The sequence below is a fragment of the Peromyscus eremicus genome, chromosome 8a (genome assembly GCF_949786415.1).
Source record: "Peromyscus eremicus chromosome 8a, PerEre_H2_v1, whole genome shotgun sequence".
Lineage (NCBI taxonomy): Eukaryota > Metazoa > Chordata > Mammalia > Rodentia > Cricetidae > Peromyscus > Peromyscus eremicus.
This window is the reverse complement of record NC_081423.1, coordinates 3013565-3038079: the sequence shown is the minus strand read 5'-3', so window position 1 is coordinate 3038079 and position 24515 is coordinate 3013565. Positions and strand designations below refer to the sequence as shown.

General features: G+C 45.1%; 1 protein-coding gene across 1 annotated transcript in view; it reads right to left on the bottom strand.

Moving 5' to 3' along the window:
- The window catches only part of Cpped1 (calcineurin like phosphoesterase domain containing 1), a 115468-nt gene that overhangs the window by 25444 nt on the left and 65509 nt on the right, over positions 1 to 24515 (bottom strand). Inside the window, exon 3 of the mRNA XM_059269972.1 lies at positions 8922 to 9344. Coding sequence (XP_059125955.1) covers positions 8922 to 9344 — 423 coding nt within the window. The remainder of the gene's footprint in view (positions 1 to 8921; positions 9345 to 24515) is intronic.

The following is a 24515-nucleotide window of genomic DNA, read 5'->3' as shown; positions in this document are numbered from 1 at the left end:
TCTTCTGGCTTGAGTGCTGTTGAGGGGCCTGCACTGTTTGCTGAATCAATACAGGCTGACTTAACTTCAGGAATCAGTACAACACATTCACACGCCAGATTCTCGATTTATAAATATTTACCATCAGGACTTGATTTTAACTTTAATTAGCCCAACTGTTACGGATACCTCCAAAGTGAGAAATGAAATCCACCACTTCCCACCAGATGTAGCTTCAGCAGTTGGTCTTTTATCTTTTATGGTGAAGGAGATGCAAGCGTCAGATGACTATAAAGTATGATGTTTTACAGTGAATGGATCAAAACATAAAACTGACCAAATCCAGAAAAATGAATGGATGATTCATGCTAAAAGACAAATTATAGAGGGGGACATTTGTCAAGTTGTTCTTGAAGCTTGGGGTTCTATGAATGCTTTAAAAAGGGATACCTGTCTGGTCTTTTACAAAGTTGGCTGAAGAGAAAAGCCACCCAGATAAGCTTCTTAAACATGCACTTCAGACAGAGGGCTCTGTGGCGTGACTACCACTGTCCTGCGGGCGCATTTCTTCATTCGGAGACTCTGACTACGGAGCTATGCACCCAAAGGTTGTTTTTCAGAACAATGGTGAAGTGTGTGCTTTAACAGATAGTCACATTTAATTGTTAAATTCCAAAGGAATTTTGCATCTAGTTTTGTGGCTCTCCCCCGTTTAAACTAGTGATCCTTTTTCATAAAATTAAAAATACCATGCATTCCTTATCTATTCTAAAGAATCTCAGGCTCAAAGAGTCTAATTTCCCCCACACCTAAGGAGCCACAAGGCTTTCGTCTAGCTTTTGCATGATGCACAGGGTTAACAACTCCACCCCAGCAGACTGCAGGCCAGTCCTTGGAGTACATCTGGCCACCTGGCTCTGCCTGGAGAGTTTCAGGTGATCCCTTAAAGAAGGAAGCCAGTGTGCTTGGGTTGGGAAACATCTATCTGGTTAAAGGGGAGCGGAGGCTCTCACCTCAGTTCAGGGTGGTACACGGCAAATGCTTCTTTATGGAACACTGACTATGCGCAGGCGAGGTGCCCAGTGCTTCTAGGACATGCCTCATCTTATGTGATGTACCAACCCTGAGGTCAGGAGGAGAACCTCTGTTTCACAAAGACAATGTAAGGCAGAAAGAGGTGCCACTTGGCTAAGGGGCCACCAAAGGATGAGGCTGAAGGTCTGCCCCAACCCACGGCCTAATACTTGCCTGCCCTGTTACACAGCTTCTCCTGTCCCACCTGTCTCCACACTAGCCACCCTGGACCACTTCTGTAACTTTTCCCTTACTGGCAGCCTAACTATACTGTTTCTTACTTAGTACTTATTGTTTAAGTTATTAAATTGCTTATGTTTTCTAGTACATGTTAAAATAAACATTAACCGTCAGACATTTTAAGTGTCGCTCTGGGCCTTCTCATCCCATCTCTACTCTAAACTGCATCACAGGCCCCAGGCATAATATTGGGCTCACCCAGGCATACATCTCCTGGGAACCAGAGGAGGCTCTCTTGGACAGAACCCACAGTGAGCCAGCCACATTACCACAGCGGGTTTCAGGAAGCACAGTGCGATTGGACACGCACACTGTCTACCCAGGGACACGGGCAGCGAACGTGCAAGGGAGCCTGCTTGCAGACAGGAGCAGGCCCACCACCTCTTGTTTTAAAACAGTTGGGACATGGCCATAACCAGTTGTACACATGTTATGTCTTGCCAATTCCATATTACAAAAGCATTGCTTTATAGCTCTATAGCCTAAAGTATTTACAGTTTAATGTTTTTCAAGAAAACGTCTATGTCTATGGACATCTACTCTAGGGGTTCTTAAAGTTTTCTATTTATTACACTGTTTCACTCAAGAAATTTTTATACAACCCTGAAATATAAAATGTCTGTCAGAATGGCTAAGATCAAAAACACTGAAGACACCTTATGCTGGAGAGGATGTGGAGCTAGGGGAACTCTCCTCCACTGCTGGTGGGAATGCAAGCTTGTACAACCACTTTGGAAATCAATATGGCTCTTTCTTAGAAAATTGAGAATCCATCTCCCCCAAGATCCAGCTATACCACTCTTGGGCATATACCCAAGGAATGCCCAATCATACCACAAGGTACTTGCTCAGCTATGTTCATAGCAGCATTGTTTGTAATAGCCAGGACATGGAAACAACCTAGATGCCCTTCAGCTGAAGAATGGATAAACAAAATGTGGTACATATACACAATGGAATACTACTCAGCAGAGAAAAACAATGACATCATGAGGTTTGCAGACAAATGGATGGATCTAGAAAAAATCATCCTGAGTGAGGTATCCCAGACTCAGAAAGACAAACATGGTATGTACTCACTCATAGCAGGATACTAGATGTGGAACAAGGATGACTGGACTGCTACTCACATCACCAGGGAGGCTACCTGGAAAACAGGACCCCAAGAAAGACACGGGGATGGCCCAATGACAGAGAAATGGAATGAGATCTACATGAACAGCCTGGACATGAGTGGGGGTGGTGAAGGGTGAGGGTCGAGGAAAAAGAGCTTGGGGGAGCGGGAGATCCCAGCTGGATCAACAACAGAGAGGGAGAACAAGGAATAGGAGACCATGGTAAATGAAGACCACATGAGAATAGGAAGAAGCAAAGTGCTAGAGAGGCCCACAGAAATCCACAAAGATACCCCCACAACAGACTGCTGGCCATGGTTGAGAGACAGCCCGAACTGACCTACTCTGGTGAATGGATGGCCAAACACCCTAATTGTCGTGCTAGAAACCTCATCCAACTACTGAGGGATCTGGATGCAGAGATCCATGGCTAGGCCCCGGGTGGATCTCTGGGAGTCCAATTATCGAGAATGAGGAGGGTTTATATGAGTGAGAATTGTTGAGACCAAGGTTGGATAAAGCACAAGGACAAATAGCCAAACGAATGGAAACACATGAACTATGAACCAATGGCTGAGGGGTCACCAACTGGATCAGGCCCTCTGAATGGGTGAGACAGTTGATTGGCTTGATCTGTTTGGGAGGCATCCAGGCAGTGGGACCGGGTCCTGTGCTCATTGCATGAGTTGGCTATTTGAAACCTGGGGCCTATGCAGGATCGCTTGGCTCGGCCTGGGAGGAGGGGACTGGACCTACCTGGACTGAGTCTACCAGGTTGATCTCAGTCTGTGGGGAAGGCTTTGCCCTGGAGGAGGTAGGAATGGGGGGTGGGCTGGGAGGAAGGTGAGGGGGGGCGGGAGGGGGGAGAACAAGGGAATCCGTGGCTGATATGTAGAACTGAATTGTATTGGAAAATAAAAATAAAAAAATTAAATAAAAAAAGGTGTGTAAATAAAAATCACTGACAACAAATCATAAAGTTATTTTATCATGATCCTTTGATATATGTATAATTTTATAATTTATTAAAGATGAAAGCAAATCTACATACTAATGAAGTGGGTGTGCTTGCTTTTCTTTACATGAAGAGTTAAATCTTAGGGGCTGGAGAGATGGCTCAGTAGTTAAGAGCACTGGTTGCTCTTCCCAGAGGACCTGGGTTCAATTCCTAGCACCTACATAATGGCTCACAACCATCTATAATTCCAGTCCCAGGGGGCCTGACACCACTTTGGCCTCTTTTGGACACCAGGCATGTACATGATACACAGATACACATGCAGGCAAAACACCTGTACACATAAAATAAATAAGTAAAAATTTAAAAAGAGAATTAAGTCTTGGCTAAATATTTGATACTACAGGACATTTTGCAGATTGGATATTTTGATTTTATAACTAAATGCTGAGAATGTCAATTCACAGAAATACGTAGTACAAAATGGCAGAAGCACACTTTTTATGGCCATTTTGGAAACTGTTGTAAATTCTGTCCTAATTGCAACCCAATACTATTAACATATTTTAAAGGAAACTCAAACAACAGCTTTTAAAATAAAATGTTTTCGTATAACACCATCCAAAGACACACTACTTTGGTTCTTCCATGCTAAGGAATGATTGTAGGGAATAATCATCTTTGTTTTCTGCAGTGAAGCTATTAGTTTTCCACAAGAGCAGAACACTGTGTGTACACTTAAAAACACCCTGCAATTCATAACATATAATAATCTCGAATTTGAGCAAAAACACCTCAGGCAGCAGCACGCGGGTGTTGTGTGGGGTGATGGCATGTGTAGCGCGAAGTGCACACATCCAGTGTTCGGCTACTCTATTCTGTTTTTGATTTTTCGAGACAGTTTCTCCGCATAGCTCTGGCTGTCCTGGAACTCACTCTGTAGATTAAGGGCATGCACCACACTACCCGGCTGAGTGTTCAGAACCAAGGCTGCAATGATGCTGTGCACTCCAACCCATGCAACCCAACACCAATGCTGCGAGAAACACTTCGAGTTGTGATGGGCTTGATTTTGAGTTAAATTTTGATCACTGCGTTCACAAATGTTTTCCTGTCTGCCCAGTCTGCATTCAGTTGCACGACCCTGCATGTAGGCACAGCCCAGTTTAAGCAGCAGAGCTCTAGGCAGTGTGTTTCCCACTCAGAACTCAGCTGACCATTATAGGCGCTGTGGGCATCACCAGTGGGGCAGTTACTAGAGCGATGTGAGTCAAGCCAGGCTCTGTCCCTGGTAACCAATAAGGGGCAATGACTGTGTGCAGGCTCAGGCTGGACTTCCACCAGTGGACACAGCCGGGACCTTCCCTCCTGGTAGCACCAGGATCTGAACAGCTTCAGGACGATGGTGAGACAGGGGAGGCCCAGCATTCTCTTCTTCCTATAGTGTGGCCCTGGAACTCTGACCTCTATGTTCTTTAAAACTTGAAATCCTAAAACCAAAACCGAAGGCTAGGAGTTCCCCTTTCCTTTCTGTTTCTTTGTTAAAAAGCACTCAAATGCTAGAGATGAAACTAGTCTGTGAAATTGCCCATTAACTTCTGCAGGAAAGATCAACTTGCTGGAATTTGTTGTAATTGCCAAATGTGCCCCAGGCTCTTTATTATACAGTCCTTTAAGCTCTGTGCTGAGAATGAGGAGAAAGAAAAGCTATCGAGACATTAAGGGGAAACATGGGCAGCTAAAGAGCCAGACTTCTGGATTTGTTTGTTTGTTTGAAGATTGAATTTTTAAACGGCATCTGCATTAACTGGGGCACACATTAACCTTCTGTGGAGAGAAGCCTGAGGAATGAGATGATGTCCACCTTCCACCCAGATTTCATTATCTAAGATCTCTCTTTGCAACTCCAACGAGGTAGCAGGTGAATTAGGGGAAAACCAATTTCTACATCCCTTGGATGTGATGAAATTGATTATCCTCAGGCAGAGCAAAAGAAAACTGGAAATAACTGGTTCTGCTTCGCATTTCTGCATCTGTCCTGCCCTGATATCTGTTTATTTCTCCCAGTTATTGACAATGTTTTTGTACCATACAAAGAAGCCCCTCCCCTCTTATTGACTTCAAAAGTAGAAATAGGAAACATCCGTTTCTAGGGAAACCTGAGGTTGGAAGCTCTGGTCTTCGGATCACAGCGCATTCCTACACAAATGGTGGTCTATTGTAGGGTGACAGCCCTCCCTCCTCATTTACCTCATCCCATTTACAAAAATTAATGCAACAATGGGAGATGATTGTTGATGATCATTATTAAATCATTTATTCATCCCACACAATGATTCAGAATTATTCATTAAACTTGCTGGAAGGAAGCAGGGTTTTATCTCCACAGTGGCTTGGGGAAGGATGTGTTCTTTAAAAGGATATATTATAACAACACAATTATCGTAATTAAAAGCTACTCCGATCATCTGATGAGCTTCTGACATATTTTTGAGCACTGGCATTTTAGCACAAGGAGAAAAACGAGACTGAAATAGTATTAGGAAATAATATTGCTGTGGGGGATGAAAGCTAGAGGCAACATTAAATACTACCTGCCACCACCACCCCAGCCTTATCAAGTTCTTTAAGTTATGAATGTTACCAAATATCACTCAACTTTTGGCTTTCCAAAATGAGTTCAAATTCTATTGCTGTGGCTTCAGCCACTGTCTGCACTCCTGAGCGGCCAGTGGCACCCCTCCCCCATCTGCTATCCAAGCCTCCCAACCCAGCCCCCCATCTTCTATCCAAGCCTCCCAACCCAGCCCCCCATCTTCTATCCAAGGCTCCCAACCCAGCGCCCCCCATCTACTATCCAAGCCTCCCAACACAGCAGCCACGGCAATTTGTCCACACCCGAAACTACAACTTCAGATGTTGTCTGTGTTTGTTCTCTGTGTGACAGGGCCTGGCTTAGCACACCATGGAATCCCACTGGTGAGTACAGGAAGGGTTCCCATCTCTCCAGTTTTCCCTGGTGAAGTAGGCTTGCCTCGGGGAGGAGCCTAAGACTATGGCCAAGAAGAGGTATCTCATCCCAGAAGGTGCCTTGGGGACAAATCAGGTGCTGGGGGAACAGACTGCTGAGTGACCTTAGAAAAGAGGCAGGTGAATGAGAGCAGAGAGACAAAGGCCGTGGCGCCCTGTCATGTGGAGGGCATATGATGTGGGGCAGACAGTCTGAGTTGGCGTTTTCTGCATGTGCTTGTCCCAGGGGATGTTCTGGACACCCACTGTGCTTGGTGTTCAGGCCACTGAGGGTTGGATATGAGTTAGAGACTTCACTTCCTGCACTCTGTCCATACCACTGATGTCTCACTGTGAGATGACACCTGAGCCAGACCTCCTGAAGGCAGAGACAGATGGACCCTGTCTCTACCTCCAATGAGAGACTCAAGACATGTCTACATGTGCAAAGCCACTTGACAAGCTCTGGGGTCAAGGTGACACCGACAAAGATCTTGTGGGGAAAGGCGCTTAATACCAAAAAGCTGAACACTGAGTAGGTTTTGTCATGTGACATGGAGGCAGCCAGAGCAAAAGGCAGGGACTTGGGGAGGGCAAGTTGAGGAGCTGGACCTTGTGCGGGTAGGATAGGGTACTGAGGGCCTGGCTATGTAGCTGCTTCAATATGAAGGAGGCAGGAAAAAAGGCCTATGAATGAACACCGTCTTGTCAGGCAAGGAGGCCCCTGTTGGACCCAGAGCGCTCAGGATGCCAGGGTCTGGTACCCACCAAGAATAGAAAAGGAAGGTGAACTTTTGCCCTGCCTCGTACTTACAAAGCAACTCTCAAATTGTAATTTGGCTCCCAATTAGCTCTGCCTATGGGAAGGGGCCACATGGTCAGGGCTTGTCCTGCTCAAAGGCACCAATCAGCCTCACGGCTGTAGATATCTACCTCTGCAAGATGGGGCTATGAGATTCATCTCAGAGGCATACACATCCCTGGGTGGATGTGCTGACAAGAAACCTGGTTCCAGAACCCCCTGAGCTGCTGTTTCCCACATGTAAGGCCCCCTGTGCTCTGGGTGTCCAGTTACCACATTTTCTCCAAGGGAGCCCTGCTAACACTGTGGGTCCTCTCAGCACCTGAGCATTCTCACAGATGGCATGTGCTCTGTCCTGGGATGGGCAGCCCGGACCCACATGCCACTTGAGAAGAACAGAGAGCAGGACGGGGACTGTGTTTGCATCTTGTACCGTTTGTTGTAGAAGGACTGGTTTTGCTGGCATTGAACATTCCACTGGCTTGATTCTCTGTTGCAAAACAGTCTCCATGGTGGGATGGCTGCCATCCTGACACCAGGCTTCTTTGGCATCAAAAACACTTGCCACACTAACTCCAGCATGGCATAAAGTTTCAAAGGCCTTTAGTAGAAGTTTCCCAACCTCATCTCCATGCAACTTTGGAAACGTCTCTTCCTCATTATGCAAGTTTTTTTGTAAGACGTCTCAGAAGTTCAGAAGGGCCTACTGGACTTTCACAAGTAGATGAAAACATGCTGAACACTGGAGGGATTAAAATAGCAGCGGGCCTTTTTGTTTTCATTTTTTCTTTTTCTTTTTTTTTCTTTTTTTTTTTTTGGTCTAATAAATTTTGGCTCTTGGGTGAGATGCCTCCATCCTTGCTTCTTCCCATAACAACTAAATGAAAGAACTCACATATTACAAGTGTTTTATATGAATAAGGTGTGGAACAGTCTAAGAGGGGGAATTAGGGACAGGACACATGCAGCTGTCACAGCTGGAGTCCTGACAACCACTGATCACTTAGGTAAGCCACTTAGGACACTCCATTTCTTTAGAGGCCCCTGGGAGAGGATCTAAGGAGTGTGTGGTGGGGAGGTAGCATGAGATAGCACCAGGGAGTTATGCCATTAGCATCTAAAACTTACCTTCAAAAACAGGGCATCTTCATTTTGCGATTGCACACTTGTGACTCACACAAATGGTAAGTTGCAAGTCTACATTAGAGAGATCCTATACATACATTTCCCTGCCCTAATTCAGGAAGGAACCACAATGTACTCCAGTATATGGAGGTCCCAGAACCCATTTACTGCAGCCTCACGTTTTTGCATGATACATGAGGACAATTGGTAGGATGCCTGCTTCTTAAGGCTTATCTGTCCTTAAGCCAGTTCATGCTTCCCACAGAGATGAAGGAAGCCGTCTCCAGCTCTTTACACCTCCCAAGGTATGTGTCACCACATTCTGGGCTCTTCTGCTAGAAACCTTGACCTCCAAGACTCCCATCCTCAAATGTGGGCATATATTTCAGGTTGGTGCTCGGCAGGTCAGGGGCCATCCTAAATATTTCCTAGGATTACTACTCAACCATCCTCTGATATCTGTAGATACCACGGCAGGAAGGATTTGGCAGCTTGTCCACAGCCATACTACTGGTGAGTGGTGAACTGGGATCAGAAGCAGTCTCCTCCAAAGCTCTGTCCCCTCTTCACTTTGCCAGGTGACAGAGAGAAGTGGACACACCCAGACCCCAGACATTACCTGCTCTAGTGAGCTTGTCTGCCAGCTCCTTCCGCACGGCCTTGGTGAGGTTGAAGTAGTCATCATCCTCATCAATGCTCTGCAGGAACAGCGGGATATGCTGGAAGACAATGGCGTGCTGGCACCTCTTCTGCTCTGCGATGCTCAGCTGCTGGTCCAGCCAGTGGTCCTGGGCCTGCTTCAGTGCAGGGCACTTAGAGGCATCGTAGAAGAACTGGGAATTGAGCACCAGAAACAGGACGCCGCCTACCCAGAAGCTGAAGTAGTCATCTCCCCACGTCCGGCAGAACTCCTCCACGGTCTCGGCTGTGGGGACGTTGCCCAAGTCATGGTTGCCACTGACCAGCACCAGTGGAATGTCTTGGTCAACAGCCTTTAGTACTTGCTGCAGGTCCTTGGTCTGTTCTTTCCTCCAGGGAGTTCCTAGAAAATGAACAGTGATCACCTGAGAGGGCTGTCGGCCATTTACCTATTTACTCACATGAAATGAAGACAGAATAGAGAATAACTGCCACAGAACTGTCAAAAAGGAGGTACCCTCTGAAAGCAAGAGGATGAAGCGGGTACTCGTCTACTCCTTACAGTGGAACGCTTCCTGCTCACTTCTGCAACCTGAGAAGTCCAGTGTCTCTGTGGCCACCTGTGAGATCAAGGGCAGAGGAGCAACTTCATTGCTGCTTCAGGTGACATCTGGCCATCCTTGTGCTGTGTCTGTGTGAACCTGGTTTTGAACAGGGCCTTACACAGGTATCCACCTGGCCTCACAGACTCCACCAGAATCTTTAGGGGAGAAATCCTTGGATCTAGCGATCAATGTGCCAAGTGTCCCAGCACAGAAGAGGCGTTTTGTATTCCTTCAGCAGCTCAACAAGGCATACACAGGCCCAGCATCTTAGCACTCAGCACATCCTCCCTCCCACTCTGGCCTGCAGGACTCAGAATGGAAATGATTATTTGGATAGAGAGTTGGAAAATGTGTGGGCAACCAGCAGCCTCCTTCTTCAGATTGCTGGCTTCCGCACTTCCTGTAATAATGTATTAAAGCTTTAATAAATGGATTTTGAAATGACCAATTCAATTCCACATCTGTTCTTCAGAGCCTCTCTGTGTGAATTTATTCAACAAGTATTTACTAAGCATTGACTATGTGTGAAGCACCAATTTAGTGACAGGGATAGCATAAGTCCTTCCCTCTAAATTGGGGCATTGAATCGTGGGTTAGGTAAATCACCAGTGTGCACTCCACCTGCTTGTGATGTCATGAGGAGTTAATGAGCAAAGGAAAGCAGGGTGAGGATGCAACCCTAAACAGCTGCCATGGACAGCGTAGACAGTGGTCCTTAACCCTCCTAATGCTGTGACTTTTTAATACAGCTCCTCATGCTGCAGTGACCCCCAACCATAAAGTTATTTTTATTGCTACCTCCTAACTGTAATTTTGATACTGTTATGAATTGTAATATAAATATTTGTGTTCTCCCCCAGTTTTAGATGACCCCTGTGAAAGGGTCATTAGACCCCCAAATAGGTCGCAACCCATAGGCATAAGAAAAATGATGGGAAAGAGTAGGTCCACTTCCTAAATATGATGAGACCCACAGCAGAGGGAAAGATGGCTTTGAGAGTCTCTGACAAATGATGGGTGAACACTGGAGTTGATGCTGTGCCCATTACATTGTGCTGGGCATTACACATGAGTCCAAGTGTCTGCACAGCCCATAAAACTGTGCACTTAGGAAGGGCCCCCATGAGCATCTGAACTAAGAAAGGCTGAAATGCAGAGATGAAGGAATTCAGTCATAGTAGCAAGTGTGAAGTGGGAACAGGGAGAACTCGGGGCGGAAGTTGAGGAAACAGTGGCAGAAATGACAGCTGCACAAAGGAGACTGCTTTCCAGGGTGCCCCCTCTCTGCTCTGGAGGTCCCAGGTGAGCGCCCCATTGATGCTGTGGCTCACGCCGCCTACACTTCCTCTCTGCTCCTGGCCTGATGAGGGTTATTAGATCCAAGGGGCTCCCTTAAGTGGCCACAATGATGGCAGATCGATCTGTTTCTCTGAGTCTCTGCTTTCGAACCATTCACTGTTAGCTGCATTGTTAGCGTGGGAGGTCAGAATTTCATTCTCACTGAAACGCTTTCTTCATGTATGACGCTAATGAAATAAATAAAAGAAAAAAGTGCAACTCTCCTGATAAGATGCTATCTTAGCCATGTTCTGTTGCTGTCAAGAGACAGCATGACCATAACAACTCTTATAAAATAAAACATTTAATTGGGGGCTGGCTTACAATCCAGAGGTTTAGTCCATTATCACGGCAAGGAGCATGGCAGCCCACAGGCAGATGTGGTGCTGGAGACTAGCTGAGAGTTCTACATCTAGATCAGCAGGCAGCTGGCACAGAGAGGCACCAGGCCTGGCTTAAGCATTTAAAACCCCAAAGTCTATCCCCAGTGACACATTTCCTCCAACAAGGTCACACCTCCTAATAGTGCCACTCCCCAGTGACCAAGCATTCAAATCTATGAGCCTATGGGGGCAATTCTTATTCAAACCTCCACAGGTGCTTAACCCACACTGGGGTAAAAACAAGACACAAAGAGTAGAACCACACATTAATGTGTTAAAGGCTTCCAGATACACTCAGGTTTTCTGTGTCTAGCGATTCAAGGAGTCTACTTCTGATGAATACGAGAAACAGATTCGAGGGGTTGGAAACTTCAGGTATCATTTCTCCTTTCCTCTTCTCTTCTTTCAGGAAAGGGGGGGTGGCAAGGGAGAGCAAGAGTGGGATGTGGGATTGAAAGGGAGGAAGGGGAAAGTAGGGAGCAGGGAAGTATGGAATGGGCAGGGGGGAGCAAGAGAGGAGAGAGCTGGGAAGAGGGAGGGGTGAAAGAGGAAAACAGAATGGAATAGGGAGGGAGGGGGAGGGAGGGGGAGGAGGAGGAGAGAGAGGGAGGGAGAGAGAGGGAGGGGGGAGAGAGGGAGGGGGAGGAGGAGGAGAGAGAGGGAGAGACAGAGAGACAGAGAGGGAGGGGGAGAGAGAGGGAGAGAGAGGGAGGGGGAAGAGGAGGAGAGAGAGGGAGGGAGAAGGGGAGAGAGAGAGATCTTTTAAGAGGTGCTTTTTGCCAGAAGACCCTAGGGCTTATTACAGAAGCTTCAGAGGTCACCCAGGCAGCTGCATCCTGCCACTTTACCTTTAGTGGAACCTGCCTGGGGGCAGCTGGAGGACCACACAGCAGAGTGAGGCTTCAGTCTGTGCACAGCTAACTGACCTCAGCTGGAGAAACAGCAACTACTCCAGTACAGGGACCAGGAGGAGGTTCTGCTAATGGTGTTGGGATTTCACTTATCATGAATGGTCTGGGTTCTGAATCTAGGTTTGCAAGTACCATGGATTTGCAAGTGTCTTCCTCAGCTGAACCCAGATAATGTGCACCTGTGTTGATGATCCCCTCAGAGGCTCTGTTGGTTCTTTTTTTTTTTTTTTTTTTTTTTTTTTTTTTTTTGTAACTAACCTGCTAGCTCAGACCTTGAACATGGAGGACCACTTCACAGATGTTCCACTGACCAAGGTCCATTAGTCACTACTCTCCTTGCGAGGACTTTGTGGGACACTGTCAGCCTGCCTACCTGATGGAGAATGCTGCAATGCTCAGGGATGGCCACCCTAAAGTCCCAACAAGTCAGGCACTCTTCTAAGACTGGCCCACAGCAGACAAGGCAGCTCAACCAGAGGGCCATCAGGGTTTGAACCGAGGTCATGAACAAGGGTCATGAACAAGGGTCCTGGGTCTCAGGCGAGGGCACTCAGCCAGCCTGATCCATGGGCTTGAACTTTATCACCCTGTGATGTACAGAACATCTCCATTCACTTTTATATTTATTTGTATTTTTTTCTAGAAAACATCAAGGCATTTTCATTTTCTTTATTGAAAATATTTTTTTCATACAATATATTCTGATCAGTTTCCCCTCCCTTATCTCCTCACAGAAACTTCCCACCTCTCCATCCACCAACTCCATACTTTCTTTCTCTATGTATTTAAAAATAAAAAATAAGCAAATTAAAAACAAAGAAACTAGAATAAAAAAGGCACAACACACACACACACGCACACGCACACGCACACGCACACACACATCATAAAAGCACAAAATTGGAAACCATAAAATATAAGCAAAAGACCAGTAAGATACAAAAAAAAAATGTCCAAACAAAGCAATATGAGACATGTCTACAAACAAAAACCATTGTGATGGCTATTTTTGGTTATCAACTTATGGAATTAACTAAAATCCAAAAATGGAGGACCCAATAGTGAGGGTTTTTTGCTTAATTTGGAGTAGGAAGATCCACTTCTAATCTGGATTTTGAGGCAAGAAGACACACACACACCTCTAATCTGGACCACACGTTTCCTAGAAGCCTATATAAGGACATGGAAGAGTGAAGCTCTCTCTTTGCCTGCTTGCCCTCCCCTTGCTAGCAAGTCCATTCTTTACTGGCACTAGAGACTACTTCTTCAGGATTCCAGGAGCTACTGAAGACATCCAGCCTTGTGGACTGAGCAACTGTTGGGTTCTTGTACTTTCCATACACAGGCAGTCACTGTTGGACTAGCTGGACTGCAGCCTGTAAGTCAGTCTAATAAATCACACACACACACACACACACACACACACACACACACACACACACACACACACAGCGAGGGGAATTCATTCTATAAGTTCTGTTACTCTAGAGAACTGTAACACAACCACTGAATTTGTTTTATGTTGGCCATCTGCTGCTGGGAAGGAGTCTGCCTTTAAGTGTGGCTTATATGCCCAATGAACTCCATTAGAGGAAACTAATTTTTCTTCTGCAAGTGGTTATACATTGGAGATAGCTTCTTGGCTAGGGAGGGAGCTCCTGTCCACCTCTCCCTCTCTCAGTACTGGGACAACATCTGGCTGTGCATGCTGCCACAGTCTCTGTCAGTTCATAAGTGCATCAGTCCTGCTGGCTCTGGAAGACATGGTTTCCTCACTATCATCCACCCGCTCTGGCTCTTCACATTTTTCTGTCTCCTCTTCCACATAGTTCCCTGAGCACTGAGGAGAGGGGACTGATGAAAACATCCCATTTATGACCCAGCATTCCAAAGTCTCCACTCTCAGCACATTGTCCAGTTGTGGGTCTCTATATTAGTTCCCATCTACTGCAGGGGGAAGCTTCTCTGATGGTGGCTGAGAGAGACACTCGGCTATGGGTACAGCAGAATGTCGTTAGGAATCACTTCATTGCTTTGTTCCTCTAGCAGAACAGTAGGATTTGGTTTTCTTCTGGGCTCATGGCCTATCTAGTCTCAGCTTCTTGCCACCTGAAGAGTGTCAGGCACGGGCTCAAGCTCGTGGGGTGGGCCTTAAACCTACAACATTGGTGCCATGATTGCACCAGCACTTCATGCGCGCAGGTCACCACAGTATACTGCAGGGTTTGGCTGTGTTGGTGTTTACCTTTCTCCTGTGAGTGTGCCGAGTACCTGCCAGTACCATCAACACTAGTCAGTAGGGGTGAAGGCTCTAATTAGGCACTAGCTTGACTTCTCTGTGTTCAATGAGATGTGTAATTGTCTTCAGTAATAGAGCCTTGTCAGTTTGTGGACAGCAACCAATAGCCCTGGCAATAGCTGTGGTGGTTTGAATAGGAATGGCCTCCAATGGCTCATAGATTTGAATGCTTGGTCTGCATGGTCATGGCGTCCTTTCACAGCAATAGAAACCCTAGTCAAGACAGAGGTTGATACCAAGGACTTGGGTATTTCGGTGAAAGGTCTGACCATGCTTTGTTTGTTTGGAGGAACATGGAACACTTAATGTGCCATACTAGTAGGAAGGAGCATGGAAGACAGTGCTGCTGAGGGTGATTTAAAGTGTGGGAGCTTCTGCCCTTGTCCAAAAATTCTGCCTGAGGCTAAATTTAAAAGCTTTGGCAGAGATTTCAAAGTCAGCCCTAGTATTGACTGTGCTGTGAGTGGCCAATCTTATGCAGACCTCTAATGAAAAGGAGAAAGTTGAGCAAGGAAAAATACGAAATGTACAGTTTGTGGAGAAAAGGGGTGCTAGGAAGTGTAAACAGATTAAGGAAAAGCTTGATGCTAATTGGAGTAAAGGGAGTGGTGACCTCAGAGCAAGTACCACTTAGCTAAACTTCCAAATGATGAAAAGGGACTAAAGAAAAGCTTAGAGACGGGTGTGGTGGTGCATGCCTTTAACCCCAGCACTCCAGAGGCAGAAGCAGGTGGATCTCTTAGTTTGAGGCCAGTCTGGTCTATATAGTGAATTCCAGGATAGTCAAGCTTAGGCAGTGAAAGAAACCACTGAACACACAAAGCTGGTGAAAACGTATTTGAATAAGGGGGCCATGTTCTTGCCCCAGCAACCTGGTTGGTTTTTTTTTTTTTTTTTTTGGAGAGTGTTTCTCTATCCTGGAACTCACTCTGTAGATCAGGTCTGCCTCAAACCCCCAGGTCCACCTGCCTCTTACTCCTGAGTGCTGGGATTAAAGGTGTGCACCAGCTTTGGCCACATACTTCTGGCTTTAGAGTCAAGAATACAAAAATGGGGTTATGGAATCTCGCTCCATGACTAAGGAAAGCTGTTGAGGCCAGCCATGTTAGGGGTGTCCCTGCATGGAGGCCTAGAGAGGTCACTGCATGAAGCTGTGAAGGTGAAGCCTGGATTGCCTTGGAGACCCCAAGATGTTGGAGATGACAAGAGTTGTGGGATACCTGCTGAGGAGAGCTACTAACCAGCCCAAGAGAAAGTATGTTGCAGTCAACAAAGCTGAAAGGAGTTGGAGATCTGAAGAGTATCTTGACATCAGACATGGAGATGAAGAGTTTGGAGTTCGCCCAGCTGGTTTTTGGTCTTGCTCTGGTCCAGTATTTTCTCATTATACTTTCTTTCTTCCCTTTTGGAATGATAATATATATCCTGTGCCATTATATGTTGGAAGTATGTGATCTTTCATTTTGATTTAACAAGTGATAACAGTTATGAGATTGCTATGAGTTTCAGAAGAGCCTGGACTTTTAAACAGGGTTGAGACTATTTATTACAGGCTGTGGGGGCTTTTGAAGTTGGACTAAATGCAATTTGCATTATGGTATGACTACAAGCCCAAATGGCCCACAGACTCATAGGGAGTAGCATTATTAGTGGTATGGCCTTATTCGAGTAGGTGTGGCCTTGTTGGAGGAAGTGTGTCACTGGGGGTGGCCTTTGAAGTTTCAGAAGCTCAAGCCAGGCCCAGTGTCTCTCTCTTTTTCTGCTGCCTGATGATCCTGATGCAGAACTTTTGTCTACTTCTCCAGCACCACATCTGGCTTCATGCTGCCATGCTTCCTGCCATGACGGTAATGGACTAAACATTTGAAACCGTAAGCAAATCCCAATTAAATGTTTTCCTTATTAAGAGTTGCTGTGGTCATGGTGTCTTTTTCTGGGGTTTCTATGGGGCCCCTTTGGCCAACAACTGAATTAGATGTAACCCATTCCTGGAACTGGAGATTTCGTTTGGTGGCAATGGATGTCTATATGAGGCACTGCCTCCTCTGTTATTTGGTGACTCCGTTTCTATTTCTTTCATATATGCATATATTTTAAGAAGCTTCTACTGTAGTAGGTTTTCATATCACCCTTCAAGTGACCCACAGTGTTAGCTGTCCCTCTGTATTCCCTCCCTTATACCCCTCTCCACTTAATCCTTCCCTTCCAGTCTCCCCCAACTCTCCCTAACTATATATTCTGTTTCTCCTTCCAGGAGATCCTCCTCACTCCCAATTCCTTACTCTATGCATAACCCCTGTGATTACTCAGATAATAGCATGCCTACTGAAGGCTAATGGTAGAATACAAACCATAATTTCTTTTTGGATTTGTGTTACTTCACTCAGGATGATTTTTTTTCTAGCTCCAGCCATTTACCTACAAATTTCACGACTTTTTAACAGCTGAATAATATTCTATCATGTAAATGCACCACATTTTCATTACCCATGCATCAGTTGATGGATATCTAGGTTGTTTCCAATTTATGGCTATTACGAATAGAGCAACAATGAACACTATTGAGCAAATGTCTCTGTAGTAGGATGTAGAGTCCTATGGGTATATGCTCAAGAGTGGTATAGTGGGATCTTGAGGTAGATGGATTCCCTTCTTCCTGAGGAACTACCACACTGATTTCCATAGTGGCTGTAAAAGTTTGCACTCCCACCAGCAATGGAGGAGTGTTCCCCTTACTCAACATCCTTACCAACATGAGCTGTCACAAGTGACTTTATTGACTTTAGCCATTCTGACTAGTTTAAGATGAAATCTCAAAGTAGTTTTTATTTGCATTTCCCTGATGACTAAGGATATTGAACATTTCTTGTTTCTCAGCCATTTGATTTTCCTCTTTTGAGAATTCTTTGTTAGTTCTGTACTAAATTTTTTAAATTGCATTGTCTTCTTGATGCCCAGATTTTTTAGTTTTTTATTTTTTTTTAAATATATTTTGGATATCAACCTGGCTATGTAATTGGTAAAGATCTTTTCCCACTCTGTAGGCTGCTGCTTTGTCCAAGCGATGGTGTCCTTTTTCAGACAGAAGCTTTTCAGTTCTGTGAAGTCTCATAGTTGTTGGTCTGAGTGGCTGTTCTATTAGTGTCCTGCTCAGAAAGTCTTCTCCTGTGATAATAAGTTCAAGACTATTACTTACTTTCTCTTCTATAAGATTCAGGGTATCGGACCTTATATTGAAGCCCTTGATTCATTTGGAGTTGAGTTTTGTGCAGGATGATAGGTATGAATCTATAAGCATTCTTTTATATGCAGCCATCCAATGTGACCAGCACCATTTGTAGAAGATGTCTTTTTTCCAGTGTGTATTTCTGGCTCCTTTGTCAAAAATCAGGTGTCCATAGGTGTGTGGACTTATGTCTGGGTCTCCAATTCAACTCCATTGATCAATGTGTCTCTTTTTATGCCAATACCAGTTTATACTACTATAGCTCTGTAGTACAACTTAAAATCAGAGGTGGTGATATCTCCAACGGTTGTTTTTTTTTTTTTTTTTTTTTTTTTTTTTTTTTTTTTTTTTTTTTTTTTTAAGTTCAGGATTGTTTTAGCTATCCTGGGTCTTTTTTGTGTTTCTATATGATGCTAGAAATTGTCCTTTCAAATTCTATAAAGAATTGTAGAATTGTTGGAATTTTGATGGTGATTGTGTTGAATCTGCAGATTGCTTTTGGAATTTTGATGGTGATTGTGTTGAATCTGCAGATTGCTTTTGGCAGGATGACCATTTTCACTATATTTAACATTAGTAACTCATGGCCATGGCAGATCTTTCCATCTTCTGCAATTTTCTTCAAGTCTTTCGTTTGTTTGGTTAGAACTATCCCAAGATAGGTATATATTTTGAGGCTATTGTTTCCCTGATTTCTTTCTCAATCTGTCATGTGTATATGGAGAAGCTACTTATTTTTGTGTGTTAATTTGTATCCTGCTACTTTGCTGAAAATGTTTATCAGCTGTAGAAGATTCCTGTTGGAGTTTTTAGGGTAATAAATGTATAAATGTATAAATGATATCATCTGCAAATAGATACTTGAATTTCTTCCTCCCCAGCTGTACCCCCTTTATTCAGTTGTTTGATCGCTCTGGCTAAGACTATATTGAGCACTGTATTGAACAGGTATGGAGGGAGAGGACATTTCCCATTTTTGATGCTCAGGTGCATTCATCATGGCCATCAACATACTTACTCCAGTAGACACAGGGAATGCTGGAGTGTGAGTTAATAGCTACACAGGACAGTTAAGGAGCATTCCAATAGAAAGGTTTAATCGAAACTCTGGACAGACAGCTAGAGTAGAGGGCTGGGGTCAGGTGCAGTTACAGGGAATGTGCTCCCAAACAGCATAAGGATGCTGCTTTGAGGAAACCACACTATCTCCTAATAACCAATCAGTAATAATGAGACCTGACTTCCCTGAACCTCTTCAGTTACAGACAGATCTTGCCAAGCTTTTCCAGTACTGTGTAACCTTTCTTACAGTGTTTCAGACATTGGAAGAAGAGTCAGTGAGATGAGTCCTCTGAGCCTTGGGTTCCCCACATGCGAGGGTGAGGTGATGATACCGAAAGCTTGGGCACAGCCAGAAGGATTCATACCTAGGTAACTACGTCTTGAGTCTAGTGCAAACACGGCTTGCAAAACATCAGCTGCCCTCCCTCCTCAACAACACAAACATAATGAATTCTTCATTTTTCAATGGTGATCCACTCACTGTATGCACCTGAGAATCAACACACCACTTCTGAAGGCATAAAAGCATTCCCTAGGGACACATACAATGCTTAGCTGAGTTTAGAAATAAGGGAGTAAATTATAGATTATGAAAGTCAACTTGAATGAAAATATTTGCACTTTGTTTAACAAGTGTTTACTATGTGTTCTGGAATCTCTTTGGGGTCAGGACATCAGTGACACCTCAGCATCAACACAGCCATGGCCAGGTTTCCATTCCTTCTGTTTGTTGCTCGTAGGATCTGGTGCCAGCTTTGTTGTCTTGCTGCTGCAGCAGGACTGACCTGGCCATGGCTACGGGTTTCCTATGCTGTAAGCAGGCTCTGCACTTCACAGAAAGGATGTGTGTGTGTGTGTGTGCGTGAGCGCAAAGGATGGGAGAGAAGCAGGGAAGAAGGGAAAGACTGAAAAATGATACGAATTTACTCAGAAGAAAGTTAGGGGGTCTTCAAGGCAGATAGATGTGAGATGTAGGCTGTGGACAGGAACCCCAAAGCCTGTTGCCAGATTTTGGGGCAGGGCTGAGTGAAACAGAAGAGCAACGTGTAAAGCTGCAAGATATTCAAAATAGTAGAACCAAAACTTTGTCATGAGATTACAATAATTATTATAGAATATTACAAAATGGATTTTTACCGAATAATACCAAATGAAAATATCACACAATCATTCACTGATTGATACCATGTGATTTAGTAACAAGAAATCTACAATTTATTTTTGCCACTATCTATTAAGGGATATTAAAGCTATTCTTATTTTGGTTGTGTTCAAAATAGCCTTAAAATATTACCTAATAAAATTTCTTAGCAAAGTAGGAAAAGAGGCATATGTCCTTAGCCTGACTAGGGATATGTGTAAGAAAGACAGTGATGTTGCACTCAATAGTCAGAATGGCTATTTTCCCCTAACGGAAGGGAGAGGACAAGGAGAACTGCTCTTAGCCCTCCATGGAATGTAAGGAGAAACCTAGTCATGCAGTGCAGCAGGAGAGGCAGGCAGCATATAGACCAGAAAGTATGAAATAACCACGGGAACCTACAGGACCCTACAGGACCCCACAGGACCCCACAGGACCCTACAGGACCCTACAGCACCCTGAACAGAACCAGGAATCAGTGTGACCACAAGATCAATACATGAAAATGGACTGTAGTTCTTTAACATTTTTAAAGATTTATCTTATTTTATGTTAAAACTTTCCTTACGGGGCTATCAGGAAATATCAACTCAAACTTTCAATAAGGCACCAGAATGACACCAGCCTGAAGAAGCACACACAAGACCCCACAGCACACCTGTTCCCTGTGTCATTAGCTGGGACCCCAGCTGTGAATGGTGGTGTGTCCCAGCTGTGAATGGTGGTGTGTCCCAGCTGTGAACGGTGGTGTGTCCCAGCTGTGAATGGTGGTGTGTCCCAGCTCTGAACGGTAGAGTGTTCCAGCTGTGAACGGTGGTGTGTCCCAGTTGTGAACGGTGGTGTGTCCCAGCTGTGCATGGTGGTGTGTCCCAGCTGTGCATGGTGGTGTGTCCCAGCTGTGCATGGTGGTGTGTCCCAGCTGTGCATGGTGGTGTGTCCCACTGTGAATGGTGGTGTGTCCCAGCTGTGAATGGTGGTGTGTCCCACTATGAATGGTGGTGTGTCCCAGCTGTGAATGGTGGTGTGTCCCAGCTGTGAACAGGTGTGTCCTTAAGCAGTGATAAGAACAGAGAAAGCCTGCATCCAGCAAAAACAACACACCCGAGCCCTATTCTGACAGTTTGGGGGAACTTGACCTTGGGCAGGGCCAGGCAAACAGGACATGGCAGGTGCTATTAGAAATGACAAAATTTTGTTGAAAATAAATCACAGAGAACATCAGGAGATAAAATATCTAGAGAAAAATGGCAGAGCTGTCAGTGCTGACATCTATGAGGTGGGAGAGGGGCGGACAAGCACCAGGTTCCTGCACACCCTGAATGTTACATAAGCATAAATTACTTTTAAAGTAAGAAAAATAATCAAAATATCTAAAAACTTACAAATGTGCTGAAATTAGCTTTCGTTAGGTAAACAAGTATAAATATAATTTTAACAGGAACAAAGTAAATGCCAAGGCCTCTTTACTCTTAGAAACAGAAACGGGAGAGGAGAAAATGACAGAAAGGTGCTTCAGACACTTAAAAACACAAAGCAACACACCATCAGTGATATCAATTAAAAAATGTGTAACAAGACTGTGCTCAGAACAAACTGTTCTTCCTAAACAACTGCACTTCCGTTAATAGCACTCTGATCTAGGACAGACGACTTCGGAAGTCAACATCTAGGGCTGATGGTGTGGCTAGGTGGTACTCTGCCCGGGGCTCCACCCAGGCATCTGGAGGAAGGTGGCACCAGGGAGGGCAGTGCTCACCGTGGTTTTGAATATCTAGTGTAGTACTCCTGTCCATAGGAGACGGCTGTTACTTCACTTTTACAATTATTAATTCTAATTATCATCACTAGTTCCTTTAAGCATGCATGGCTTTTCCTAACCCTCTATGATATGTTATGATGGACTTCCCTTTGTGAACCACGTTTCCAAGTTACATCTATTGAGTGAAACTTTGTTTACAGTCAACGCAATGACAGGCTACACTCTGATTAGGCTAAACTTCCTATCTGCTACATTTGTCCCCAGTTGAGAGTCTACGGGACATGGTGCATAAAAAGATCAACACAGGAATGGTCAGAGTAGCTCTGCATGGACTACTGTCATGATCAGTCAGAAACAATGGTAAAGCCCTGTATGGAAAACCTAGAGATGAACTCTGGGCTTCCTGACCACCATTTATGTTTACTGAGAATCAGGTGGCTTGTTTTATTTCAAAGAACACAGTTTTATCCATATTGTAGCCATTTCCTCCTCTTCAGATAAGGACTGATTTTCTGAGGGGAAAATCACTGTGCTTTACTTCAGTGTGCCTCAGCCAGAGGTATAGGCCGACACCACACAAACGTAGTACTTATAGCTACCAAGCATAACACATCACAATCATAACACGCCGTCTTCCCTCTGAGTGTAAGAGTAAAGACACTGCTGAAAACGACTGAAGGCTATAACCCTCTCACAGAAAAGTCAGAACGAGAAGTGACCTCTCTTCTCTTGTGACAGTCCTTACTAGGCAGTAGCCTGCAGACAGGACAACATTCCACTAGTGAACTGCTGTTTCAAAGTTATCAGGGCTGAAGATAACACAGCGAAGCAAGCACCAGGACCCAAGCCTGAGCCCAGAACCCATGGAAGGAAGCCCAACACACTAGCTTGTGCTTGTAATCTTAGCACCGGGGAGGCGGGATGATCCCTGGGATTCCCTGGCTTGCCAGCCTATCCTACTTGGAGAGCTCTCGGCCAACAAGAAAACTGTCTCAAAAAACATACGTGCCTTCTGAGAATAACACCTGAGTTTGTCCTCTGGCCTCTATGTGCATGCACACACATGTACAACCACACACACATGCACCTACACACAAGCATATGTGAGCACATGTACACACACACAAGCCATCCATTTTCGAGACCTTCAAAATATCTTCTCTTCCCTATAGAGGTTGTTTAAATAATACATTGCAAACAGGTTTCAGGCGGGTTATGAATCCATTTACTGTTTGACTAATAAGAACAAGCAAACTAATGTTCTCTGTATCAAACAGACAAGACAGGATGTCACTTAGTCAAAGAAAACGAGACCTTTGTAATCCTGACTCCCTGAAGGTACAAGTCCTCAAGAGAACTGATCATAAAATACTCAACTACTGCTGGAAAAAGTTTAATTAAATAACAGGACAGCCTCAGTAAGCTGAGGAACAAGATTCAGGGGCAGCAGGGTGAGTCTACCCACTCAGTACAAGCCACATTGAAAAGAAGAGAGGAGTCTTCGAGTAAGCAGACTCCAAGCAGTAACTTGCTAACTCAAAGCTCTCGCCAGCTGGGCCAAATAAATGCAGGGCAGGCAGTGGTGGCTTGTCACAGGAAGGATTTCCAGCTGCTACCCTTTGTCTAGTCGTGTCCCATGTACCTGGTCTCGGGGGGCTCCACCTTTCAGGAGCCCTGGGCAGTGAGTGCTGTGCAGGAAGAACACTCCAGCTGCACCTTTCTTTGCACAATGAAGGTGCTCAGTAGGTATGTGTGGATTCGGTCTGCTTTGCAATGCATGTGTGCAGACATTAAGAGGCAGACAGAGGAATATAGACAAAACACCCCATCTGTTGTCTTTCTTCACCAAAATTTTAGTGATGGGATGTCAACCGGGTAGCCTCAGGGTCCTTCCCACTGCTCAGTTATCCAATGAAAACAGCAGAGCCTGCAGCTTCTCCATCCAGCCCAAGACAACTCTGATATGTCTACATACATGTATGTGCATGTGCTCTGTGCACATGGCTTCACCCTATTTGGAGAGGTTCTCCCCGCAAAAGAGCAAGAGCCAAGCCCTAGGCTGACAAAGGCAATTCACCTCCTGGCTTACTGCAATCTGGGAGGTCACCAAGGGTAGGACATCCTCCTTACTGACTCAACTGGGTAATCCTCAACTCTTAAGTTGAAACTCAATCCCCAGAACTTTAGGATGTGATGTATTTGGAGCTGGGTCCTGAGGGAGGTAATTAAAATTAGAAGAATCCATTGCAATGGGCCCCAATCCACCCAACTCTGGTTCCTCTAAGGAGTTTATGACACGGGGACACTAAGAGAAGGCACCATCTGCAAGCCAAGAAGTGGGGGCTTGGAAGGAACCGAGCCTACTGGACCTTAGAAATTATACTTTTGCTGTTGAGAACAAGTGGTCTGGTCCTTGTTAACAAAGCATTACAGGTTCCTAGCACACCTCCTGTGGGGCAGGACAGCAGGGTGTGGACTCAACAGCTGAGCTTTCCTGGCCTAAACCTGTGACTCTAGAAGGAACACCTGGAAAATCCAGCCAGCAAAACAGCATGGGCTATGGGTTTGTGACAGGCTTCAATTCTCCTCAGTGGTTTCTAACCATGCCTCATCCAACACATTCAGCCCTTCTGCAAAAGCCACTTCACCCACCTAGCTGCCAAGAGGGGTCTACGAATGTGCCCTGACACTTGTTCCTTCCTCCAGTTCCCATGTCCAGCCACCCACAGACCCCAGACATTATTCTCCTAGGCATCTCTCAAATCCATGCACTGAGCATCACTTCCCAACAGCAGCATCCTGCATCCTGACCTGAGCACGAACTGAGTATCACCTCCCAACAACAGATCC